We start from the raw sequence: 11,515 nt of genomic DNA, 5'->3' as shown, positions 1-11,515 counted from the left end.
CTCCCAACTCGTTGGAATCGCCACCCAGTTTACTACTTTAAAAGGGCGAAAGCCCTCCATGGTAATGTACATCCTCTATCTCTATGACAACAGACAACTCCCATTTAAAGTCGTTTTTCCCCCCTATTTGCCGAAATGCCACGTGCGTCCACTTATCAGTACATTCATAACAATCTAACCATTACGTAACTTTTATTCGATCAAATAAACCTCACTTAGCAAATATGCAATTGCATGTTTTGTTGACCAAATTCCACTCTTATTATTGACCTCCATACAAAAATTATTCTTATTTTCGTGGACATACTTTGAGCTGAGTAAAACCTCTCACTTGCCTCTTCCGGTCTGATGTAGTCAGCAAATCTGATCTTTTTTTATCCCCATAATGCAACACTTTGAAAGGCGGGGGTTTGACAACACGGGATACATTGTCAGAATTCACTTTTCGTAGTAAGTAATTTTTTTTATTAAACAGAACAGCCAGAGGGATTACACAAAGAAATAAGGAAGAGAAGAAAAAATAATACATTAACGTTATATCAAACCAAATACAGACATGTAGCGAAAACATTTTATTTTGTATACGTTTTAAAGATTCTAAAGTTTTACAAATCTTTAAAAAAATAAATACGAAAATGGTATTTTTCTTCATACATTTTGATTTAACTTCCGTAGCAGGTTGGGAGAAATTGGATAGTTTTGGAAAAGGGTTTGGGTTGGCTAATATGAAAAAAAAAATGTAGACGTCAATTTGACATAAACTGTATTCCCTCTAGTCTTGATAAAGTTATCCACACGAAAGCGCCCTTTGTTTATGGACCAGTTTGAGTTATGATAATTAAAAATCCCAATGTTGAGCCACGCCGAAAAAGTACTCTCAGGAAACAGCAGATTTCCCCGGTTTACCACGTGATCACTTATCAGCTGATTCGTGACGTTTTACAAGGAAGGCGAAACTCGACAACAAAACATGATACATTTACTTGCCAAATTACTCCTTGAAGAATGTCCAAAAGTAAGTATAATACATTCATTTCCTTGATTCATACATGTGTAATTTTTTCACCACTGTCCTGGAGCTAGACAATGCAATATCAGGAGAACCCTTGCATGCGTTTATTATTATTTGTTACATAGCAACAGACCATTGTAATATATGCCATCTAGCAGACGTTTTTAAACAAATTGACATACAGTCATGAGTGCATACATTTTACGTATGTGTAGGTCCGGGAATTGAAACCACTATCCTGGTGCCAACGCCATGCTCTACCAACTGAACTACATAGTATTACAGAAGGAGAAAATATTTCCATTAAGTACAATCCAATGGACTAAATACTCTGCGTGTGCATTCAGATGAGACGATACTACAGGCTTTTGAGTACTCTCGTGTCTGTTTATATAATATGAAAACAAGATATTATGCTCCCAATCAAGGGCTAAAATGTGATTTGTATTACTGTTGTAACAATGTAGCTTACAATGTTGTTGCAAGCTCCCCAATTCAGATACAATGTGTGTTTTCTGCATCTAACCATTAGGAAAGCATATCAATACTCAATCGTAAACCGCCCCTATAAATACTCCAGTAGGTCTGAAAGGATATGGTAATTACTTAAACTTTACTTATGATAGGCTTTGTGGAGCTGTCATCATATTATTTAAACCCGTCTAATCCTTTCTGATCTATGATTGCCTGGGTGTAGCTGTCAGGGCTCGATTTGGCAGTGTGCCCATGTCATTGTCATAAGCACACACTGAACCAATAATTGACCAGCAGAGGGAGCATTATGCTTGATTGTAAATCCAAAGCATGCAGATAAATCAGTTACTCCAAAACACTGACTTCCACACAAACATGGGCATGGCATTGTTTACTGACTTGTTTTGGTGGGTAGATTCAATCCTACCATAGGCTACCATCATCATCATGATGATGATGATACACATTTTCTTTCCCCCAGCTATTACACAGGGTGGTGGATAGTGTATGTGGGCGGGAGTCCCCTCGGATGGCAGACTATGGTGACATGTGGACCCTTGTAGAATGGATGGAGGTCCTCGACTCCCTCTCCTCTCTGTTTCGGCTCGCCGTCGGTAAGAACACCCCAGACGAAGAGGTGAGCTAGGAGTCAGTGAGTTTGGAGTTGTATCATGCATGTTTGACAGAGTCAGATGTGACGGGAGTTGGGTTTCTAAGGTGTACAATGCAGTGACTCACTGGTTTTTGAAGGTTCTATGTCAGTCACAGGGTGTTTGACTCTTCAGTGTGTATTGGGTTTGTGTAGGGCCTCTTGATGGCTGAAGTTGGGTTTGTTGGGGGAATATGAAGGGTGTAGTGTTAGGTCAGTGTTTCTTAATCCATTCCTGGGGGTGCTGTGTTTTTGCTGAGCAAGAACAAAAATGGGAGTGCTGCAGTGTGTGGTAGGCTGTGTTTGTCATGGCTGCAGAGTAGACGATGGGTTGAGTGTGTCAGGTCTATACAGTGTGTTGGTTTCAAGTTGCTGTGTTGTTTGGCACTCAGGAGGAAAGTTCAACCAGGCATCAATCATACTGTTCCCATAGAATTTCTTTGACACAGCATAGTAACATTCAATGCTAACATCTAGGTCTACATTTTCAAGCGCTAAAAGTTACATAGTTATTTCAGTAAAGAGTCAAATCTTATGTCACATGCGCCGAATACAACAGGTGTAGATCATCTTAAGATCAGCCCTTAACCAACAATGCAGTTTTAAGAAAAATAAGAGTTAAGTAAAAAATATGAAATAATTAAAGAGCAGCAGTAAAATAAGGCTATATACAGGGGCTACCGGAACAGAGTCAATGTGCGGGGGCACAGGTTAGTTGAGGTAATTGACGTAATATGTACATGTAGGTAGAGTTAAAGTGACTATGCATACATAATAAACAGAGTAGCAGCAGTGTAAAAAAGGGGGGGGTAATGCAAATAGTCTGAGTAGTCATTTGATTAGCTGTTCAGGAGTCTTATGGCTTGGGGGTAGAAGCTGTTAAGAAGCCTTTTGGACCTAAACTTGGCGCTCCACTACCGCTTGCCGTGCAGGAGCAGAGAGAACAGTCTATGACTAGGGTGGCTAGAGTCTTTGACAATGTTTAGGACCTTCCTCTGACACGCCTGGTATAGAGGTCCTGGATGGCAGGAAGCTTGGCCCCAGTGATGTACTGGGTCATATGCACTACCATCTGTAGTGCCTTGCGGTCGGAGGCCAAGTAGTTGCCATACCAAGCAGTGATGCAACCAGCAGGATGCTCTCAATGGTGCAGCCTTCAAACTATTTGAGGATCTGAGGATCCATACCAAATCTTTTCAGTCTTCTGAAGGGGAATAAGCTTTGTCGTGCCCTCTTCACTACTGTCTTGGTGCTTTTGGACCATGATAGTTTGTTGGTGATGTGGACACCAAGGAACTTGAAGCTCTTAACCTGCTCCACTACAGCCCCATCGATGAGAATGGGGGCATGCTCGGTCCTCCTTTTTCTGTTGTCCACAATCATCTCCTTTGCCTTGATTACATTGAGGGAGAGGTTGTTATCCTGGCACCACACAGCCAGGTCTCTGACCTCCCTATAGGCTGTCTTACCGTAGTCGGTGATCAGGACTACCACTGTTGTGTGATCGGCAAACTTAATGATGGTGTTGGAGTCATGCCTGGCCATGCAGTCATGAATGAACAGGGAGTACAGGAGGGGACTGAGCACGCACCCCTGAGGGGCTCCCGTGTTGAGGAACAGCGTGGATGTGTTGTTACCTACCCTTACCACCTGGGGGGCGGCCTGTCATTAAGTCCAGGATCCAGTTGCAGAGGGAGGTGTTTAGTCCCAGAGTCCTTAGCTTAGTGATGAACTTTGAGGGCACTATGGTGTTGAAAGCTGAGCTGTAGTCAATGAATAGCATTCTCACATAGGTGTTCATTTTATCCAGGGGGGAAAGGGCAGTGTGGAGTGCAATAGAGATTGCATCATCTGTGGATCTGTTGGGGCGGTATGCAAATTGTAGTGGGTCTAGGGTTTCTGGAATAATGGTGTTGTGAGCTATGACCAGCCTTTCAAAGCACTTCATGGTTACAGACGTGAGTGCTACGAGTCATTTAGGCAGGTTACCTTAGTGTTCTTGGGCACAGGGACTATGGCGTTCTGCTTGAAACATGTTGGTATTACAGACTCAGTCAGGGACAGATTGAACATGTCAGTGAAGACACTTGCCAGTTGGTCAGTACATCCTCGGAGTACACGTCCTGGTAATCTGTCTGGCCTTGTGAATGTTGACCTGTTTAAAGGTCTTATTCACATCGGCTGTGGAGAGAGTGATCACACAGTCGCTCCAAAACAGCTGAAGCTCTCATGCATGCTTCAGTGTTGCTTGCCTCGATCAGAGCATATAAGTAATTTAGCTCGTCTGGTATGCTCTTGTCAGTGGGCAGCTCGCAGCTGTGCTTCCCTTTGTAGTCTGTAATAGTTTGTAGTACGATTCAATCTTAGTCCTTTTTGACGGTTCACCGGAGGGCATTGCAGGATATCTTATAAGCTTCCGGGTTAGTGTTCCACTCCTTGAAAACGGTAACTCTACCCTTTAGCTCAGTGCAGATGTTGTCTGTAATCCATGGCTTCTGGTTGGGGTATGTACGTACGGTCACTGTGGGGACAACATCATTGATGCACTTATTGATGAAGCCATTGACTGATGTGGTGTACTCCTCAATGCCATCAGAAGAATCCCATAACATATTCCAGTCTGTGCTAGCAAAACAGTCCTGTAGCTTTGCATCTGCGTTATCTGACCACTTCTTTATTGACAGAGTCACTGGTTTTTCCTGAATAGTTTTTGCTTGTAAGCAGGAATCAGGAGGATAGAATGGAGGGCGAGCTTTGTACGCGTCTCTGTGTGTGGGGTAAAGGTGGTCTAGAGTTTTTTTTCCCCCCTCTGGTTGCACATTTAACATGCTGGTAGATATGAGGTAAAACGGATTTAAGTTTCCCTGCATTAAAGTCCTCAGCCACTCGGTACGCCACCTCTGGATGAGAGTTTTCCTGATTGCGTATGGCCGTATACAGCTCATTGAGTGCGGTCTTAGTACCAGCATTAGTTTGTGGTGGTAAATAGACATTTACGAATAATTTTTATGAAAATTCTCATGGTAAATAGTGTGGTCTACAGCTTATCGTGAGATAATCTACCTCAGTCGTGCAAAACCTCGAGACTTCCTTACTATTAGATTTCATTCACCAGCTGTTTACAAATATACACAGACCGCCACCCCTTCTCTTACTGGAGGCGGCTGTTCTATCTTGCCAATGCAGTGTAAAACCCACCAGCTGTTATTCACGTCGTCATTCAGCCACGACTCGGTGAAATATAAGATATCAGTTTTTAATGTCCCATTGGTAGGATATATGTGATCGTAGTTTGTCTAGTTTGTTATCCAATGATTGTACGTTGGCTAATAGGACTGATGGTAAAGGCAGATTACCAACTCTCCGCCAGATCCTTACAAGGCACTCCGACCTACGTCCCTGATATCTCTGTCTCTTTCTCCTGCGAATGATGGGGACGAGGGCCTTGTCGGGTGTCTGAAGTAAATCCTTTGCGTCCAACTCGTTAAAGAAAAAAAATCTTCTTCCAGTACGAAGTGAGTAATCGCTGTCCTGAGCTCTTTTCGGTCATAAGAGACTGTGGCAGAAACATTCTGTACAAAATAAGTTACAAATAACGCGAGAAAACATTGGTTAGGGGACTGTAAAACAGCAACCATCTCCTCCAGCCATATTGACAATATTTATGAACAATTACAGGGACACACAAACTCATCTGTTTCAGTTGAGAAACTAATTAACTGAATATTTTATGTGTAAATAGAATTACAGGCAGATTGAAACAAGACCAGCCATTTGATATTCATTGCATAATCAACAGGAGCTGTTGCACCAGATCAGCAAAGGAACATATTTACAAAAAACATTTTTAAATTAATATTGTCCTGTGTCTTCTGTGTTGACAGTTTTTGTGTAATGTCGGCCAATGTATTATCCCACACAATAAAGTCCTATTTCCTAAATGATTTTGAATTTTAACTGTACAGTATGAGTGATTATTTATTAGTGCAACTGCCAGCCTGTTCTGCTTTGGGCAGGTGCTGGCATCGTTGGCAGACGTGGGCTGGGGGTACGGGGAGGCCGTGCTGACCGTCCTGAGGGCCAGACGGGAGGAGATCCGCCAGGCGCTGGTGGAGAGGACCAATAACGTGTCCAGCTCCACCCTCCAGGACTTTGACTGGCATATAAAGGTGAATTCCCTGGACTATAGTGAGGAGACCACAATATTTGTTTGATTGGTAAACTGATTGATCAGGACTCCCTTGAAAAATATATTTTATTTTATCTCAATGGGACATACAGGTCAAATGAAAAAAAGTGTTGTTTCAACTGGGTTTTACACATTATGTGATATCAGTCATGAATTAATCCGGGGTGAAATGCTGATGTGTATGGTTCACCACGTCTACTGCTACCACAATGATTTCTATACACTAGAATCCTATGCCTCTCTGTCTCTGTTCAGCTGGCATTGGCCAGCGATAAGATCTCGTCTCTCCAGACCCCTCTACTCAACCTCAGTTTGGACGTGAAGGAGAACGGGGCCCTGAAGCCTGTGTCTGTCGAGATGAACCGAGAGGAATTACAAACACTCATCAGCTCAATGGAGGCTGCCAATAAGGTAAACCTTCAGGGACACACGTACATGCGCACATATTATGACAATTAGGGTATTATCATTGCCAATCAAATGTGTTTGTGTCAGCATGTTGTTTGTCCAATGTTTTAGTGGTGCATAGTTATGCACAGCATGTGTGTATGAGTGCTTGCGCATGTATGCGTGTGTGAGCGTTTGGTCAGCATCAGTGGAGGGTGTGATTTGGATGGCTTGAGAAGAGTTTTCTTGGCAGTTCCACCAATAGTTTAATATCATTATCTTTTCACCTACTGATGTCAGGAGCATAATAGCTGGTGATTTCTGCCAGTTTTTGCGCTCTCGTTCACTTAAAGGGACTAATCGTTCCATATTCCCTCTGTCCTAGAAGACATTTGTGTATTACAGAAGGGCTTTTATCCCCAAAAATATATTTGTATCCCAACAGCAGTTTAGTCTGACTGTGTAATTTTTCGTGTGTGTGGTTTTTGCAGTGCACATTTGATACACACTTCTAGACGGCCCATCTCATATGATTTTTCTTTGGATCCCAGTTAACTGTTGAAGAAGCAGCAGCTATTCTTCCTGGGGTCCACACAAAACATAGAACATGCCAAAATACACTAATGGACAAGAACAGCAACACATTTAAACTAAGAACACTGCGACTATTTAAAAAAGAAAAGAGAATACTATGAATAATGTGTGGAGGGGTGCGTGTCTCCACAGTCCGCGTTGTTTCTCGAGGTGGTTTTTATTGATTTTATTGCTTGCCTGAGTTACCTGAGCTGGAAGAGAATTTGATGTAGTCATTGCTTTATACAGCACTGTGTCTCCCAGCCTCTGTTGTTGACTTGGGAAATGTGAAGAGACCCCTGATTGAGTGTCTTGTATGGGTTTTGGAGCTGTGTTAACTGGCTGAACAGACATTTCGGTACTTTCAACACGTCAATACCTACAGCCCTCAATGGCGTTGCCCATGCTATCTCCATTATAAAGTAGTCTACTTCTGAGTGTATTGGTAGTTCATAAATAAACAAAAAATGTGCATACCACTGTCTACCGTGCTGGAGTGTATTTTGTCTGAATAGGTATCAATCAAATGTTGGTGATTTACTGCCACCTGTTTGTTCAGGAGTATAATTCATTAGTTGACCACTCCTTTCTTAACCCATAGTAAGTCTCATCCAGTTGACTACTTTAAAATGGTGGAAGCCCTCAATGCCACTGTCTATGCTAAAGCAGGCTCTGTGGCACAAGAGCCCTCTAGCCAACTCTGTGTGTATGTATCCTGATAGTGTGTATTTGTGTCCTTACAGGTGGTACTACAGCTGAAGTGATGGTGGCGATAGACATTTATTTCACTGTGCCCTTTCATCTATGGCTCTTAAGGGGACGTGCTATTTCATCATAGATGGACACTGAACTATGATGCAGTGTCTTTCTGGAAACAGTGGTCTGATCCAGATACAGCTTTTAGCCTTCAACTCCCTTAGGCACTGATTCCTACGCTTCCCCTAATGAATTCAAAATCATTGAATTTGTGTAAGCATGGGATTGTGGGTGTTGCGCCATATTCCATTTATTTTCAATCCATGAGGGGGTGTGAATGAGTGCACATTTTAGGGAAAAGGATATAGAATCATACTGCAGCCTAATAGACTGCAGTAAGAAGTAGTCTTTTGTACTTTTTATTTTTGCTGTTTTTTTTGTAATCCATTCTATTACTGTGTAATAAATATTAACGTTTGACCTTTTCATCAATGGAATATATATTAGAGATGTAGACTGTCTCCATACTCTGAAATGGCTTCATCTCTTTCTCTTGTCCTTCCTGATCTCGGATGATTGGCTAGGTGAAAAGATTGTCAAGGTCATCCCCAGAGGAAATGTTATATATCAGACCAAATAATACCCCTTCCATTTTTTTTGTCTGTTGAATATTTAATACAGATCACACTGTGTGCAAAATCTTCATGCCTATGATGTTATGTACCAAAACAGCAGTGGGGGGTAGAGTCATGGAGGGCCTAATTTCCCTTTTTCTTCTTAAATTCATCACATCTGGACCACAATATGGCAGCGTTATAATGCATTAATATTTTAATGAGTTATATAAAAAAAGTCCAAGTCTCTAGTGTTGGATGAGAACCTGGTGCGTGTTCTAGTTGGGAATATACAGGACTTGCTATTAGAGCAGTCTTTTTTTAAGAGGTAACCTGACTTTGCAAGCTTGGTTAGATGTGCAAAATGCCTGAACGTGCGCACACACAACCACAAGCAAAATGCCTGAATTGCGCGCACACAACCAAAAGCATAATGCCTGAATGCGCGCACACAACCAGAAGCATAATGCCTGAACGCGCGCACACAACCAAAAGCATAATGCCTGATGGTGCGCACACAGCCAGGAGCATAATGCCTGATGGAGCGCACACAACCAGGAGCATAATGCCTGATGGTGCGCACACAGCCAGGAGCATAATGCCTGATGGAGCGCACACAACCAGAAGCATAATGCCTGAACGCGCGCACACAACCAGAAGCATAATGCCTGAACGCGCGCACACAACCAAAAGCATAATGCATGAACGCGCGCACACAACCAAAAGCATAATGCCTGATGGTGCGCACACAGCCAGGAGCATAATGCCTGATGGAGCGCACACAACCAGGAGCATAATGCCTGATGGAGCGCACACAGCCAGGAGCATAATGCCTGATGGAGCGCACACAGCCAGGAGCATAATGTCTGATGGTGCGCACACAGCCAGGAGCATAATGCCTGATGGAGCGCACACAACCAGGAGCATAATGCCTGATGGAGCGCACACAGCCAGGAGCATAATGCCTGATGGAGCGCACACAACCAGGAGCATAATGCCTGATGGAGCGCACACAACCAGGAGCATAATGCCTGATGGAGCGCACACAACCAGGAGCATAATGCCTGATGGAGCGCACACAACCAGGAGCATAATGCCTGATGGTGCGCACACAGCCAGGAGCATAATGCCTGATGGAGCGCACACAACCAGAAGCAAAATGCCCGAACGCGCACACAACCAGGAGCATAATGCCTGATGGAGCGTACACAGCCAGGAGCATAATGCCTGATGGAGCATAATGCCTGATGGTGCGCACACAGCCAGGAGCATAATGCCTGATGGTGCGCACACAGCCAGGAGCATAATGCCTGATGGAGCGCACACAACCAGGAGCATAATGCCTGATGGAGCGCACACAGCCAGGAGCATAATGCCTGATGGAGCGCACACAGCCAGGAGCATAATGCCTGATGGTGCGCACACAGCCAGGAGCATAATGCCTGATGGAGCGCACACAACCAGGAGCATAATGCCTGATGGAGCGCACACAGCCAGGAGCATAATGCCTGATGGAGCGCACACAACCAGGAGCATGCCTGATGGAGCGCACACAACCAGGAGCATAATGCCTGATGGAGCGCACACAACCAGGAGCATAATGCCTGATGGAGCACACACAAACAGGAGCATAATGCCTGATGGTGCGCACACAGCCAGGAGCATAATGCCTGATGGAGCGCACACAACCAGAAGCAAAATGCCCGAACGCGCACACAGACAACCAGAAGCAAAATGCCCGAACGCGCACACAGACAACCAGAAGCAAAATGCCTGAACGTGCGCACAAACACAACCAGAAGCCTAATGCCTGAACGCGCAAACAACCAGAAGCATAATGCCTGAATGCGTGCACACACACAACCAGAAGCATAATGCCTGAACGAGCACACACAACCAGAAGCAAAATGCCCGAATGTGCACGCACACAACCAGAAGCAAAATGCCCGAATGTGCACGCACACAACCAGAAGCAAAATGCCCGAATGTGCACGCACACAACCAGAAGCAAAATGCCTGAACGCGCGCACACACAACCAGAAGCATAGTGCCTGAACTCGCGCACACACACAACCAGAAGCATAATAGCTGAACGCGCGCATACACACAACCAGAAGCATAATGTCTGAATGCGCGTGGAAAACCAGAAGCATATTGCCTGAACGCGGGCAAGCACACACAACCAGAAGCATAATGCCTGAACGTGTGAGCACACACAACCAGAAGCATAATACCTGAACGCGCGCTCACAACTCGAAGCATAATGCCTAAACACGCGCACACACACACACACAACCAGAAGCATAATGCCTGAACACGCGCACACACACACACACACAACCAAAAGCATGTCTAAACGCGCACACACACACACACACACACACACAACCAGAAGCATAATGCCTGAACGCGTGCACACACAGAAGCAAAATGACTGAACGCGCACACAGACAACCAGAAGCAAAATGCCTGAACGTGCACGCACACACACAACCAGAAGCAAAATGCCTGAACGTGCACGCACACACACAACCAGAAGCAAAATGCCTGAATGCGCTCACACACACACAACCAGAAATAAAATGCCTGAATACGCACACAACCAGAAGCAAAATGCCTGAACGCGCACACACAACCAGAAGCATATTGCCTGAACGAGCGCACAAACTCAACCAGATGCATAATGCTTGAACGCGACACCAACCAGAAGCATAATGCTTGAACGCGCACACACACACAACCAGAAGCATAATGCTTGAATGCGCACACACACACAACCAGAAGCAAAATGCCCGAATGTGCACGCACACAACCAGAAGCAAAATGCCTGAACGCGCGCACACACAACCAGAAGCATAGTGCCTGAACTCGCGCACACACACAACCAGAAGCATAATAGCTGAACGCGCGCATACACACAA

The 11,515-nt window shown here is 44.4% G+C and overlaps 1 protein-coding gene across 2 annotated transcripts; it reads left to right on the top strand.

The window, feature by feature from the left end:
- Positions 1-368: 368 nt before the first annotated feature.
- On the top strand, positions 369-8,466 carry LOC115138616 (COMM domain-containing protein 8-like). Of its 2 annotated transcripts, none has more exons than XM_029675657.2 (5): positions 369-450; positions 1,968-2,123; positions 6,152-6,304; positions 6,580-6,735; positions 8,028-8,466. In XM_029675657.2, exons 2-5 carry the CDS (start codon positions 2,016-2,018, stop codon positions 8,046-8,048), a joined length of 438 nt encoding a protein of 145 aa, XP_029531517.1. In that variant the 5' UTR covers positions 369-450; positions 1,968-2,015; the 3' UTR covers positions 8,049-8,466. The 2 variants fall into 2 exon arrangements, with proteins under 2 accessions (XP_029531517.1, XP_029531516.1); XM_029675656.2 differs by lacking the exon at positions 369-450 and adding an exon at positions 656-1,015.
- Positions 8,467-11,515: the final 3,049 nt, after the last annotated feature.

This window comes from Oncorhynchus nerka, linkage group LG12 (genome assembly GCF_034236695.1).
Source record: "Oncorhynchus nerka isolate Pitt River linkage group LG12, Oner_Uvic_2.0, whole genome shotgun sequence".
Taxonomy (NCBI): Eukaryota; Metazoa; Chordata; class Actinopteri; order Salmoniformes; family Salmonidae; genus Oncorhynchus; species Oncorhynchus nerka.
The sequence above is the reverse complement of the archived record's forward strand: the minus strand, read 5'-3'. Positions and strand labels throughout refer to the sequence as shown.

What these genes read in the sequence shown, in the direction of transcription:
- LOC115138616 (XM_029675656.2), top strand. Translation starts at nt 971, where the DNA reads ATGATACATTTACTTGCCAAATTACTCCTTGAAGAATGTCCAAAA. An exon ending in TCCTTGAAGAATGTCCAAAA is followed by an intron (nt 1,016 to 1,967) that starts GTAAGTATAATA and finishes TCTTTCCCCCAG; the next exon opens with CTATTACACAGGGTGGTGGA. An exon ending in ACTTTGACTGGCATATAAAG is followed by an intron (nt 6,305 to 6,579) that starts GTGAATTCCCTG and finishes GTCTCTGTTCAG; the next exon opens with CTGGCATTGGCCAGCGATAA.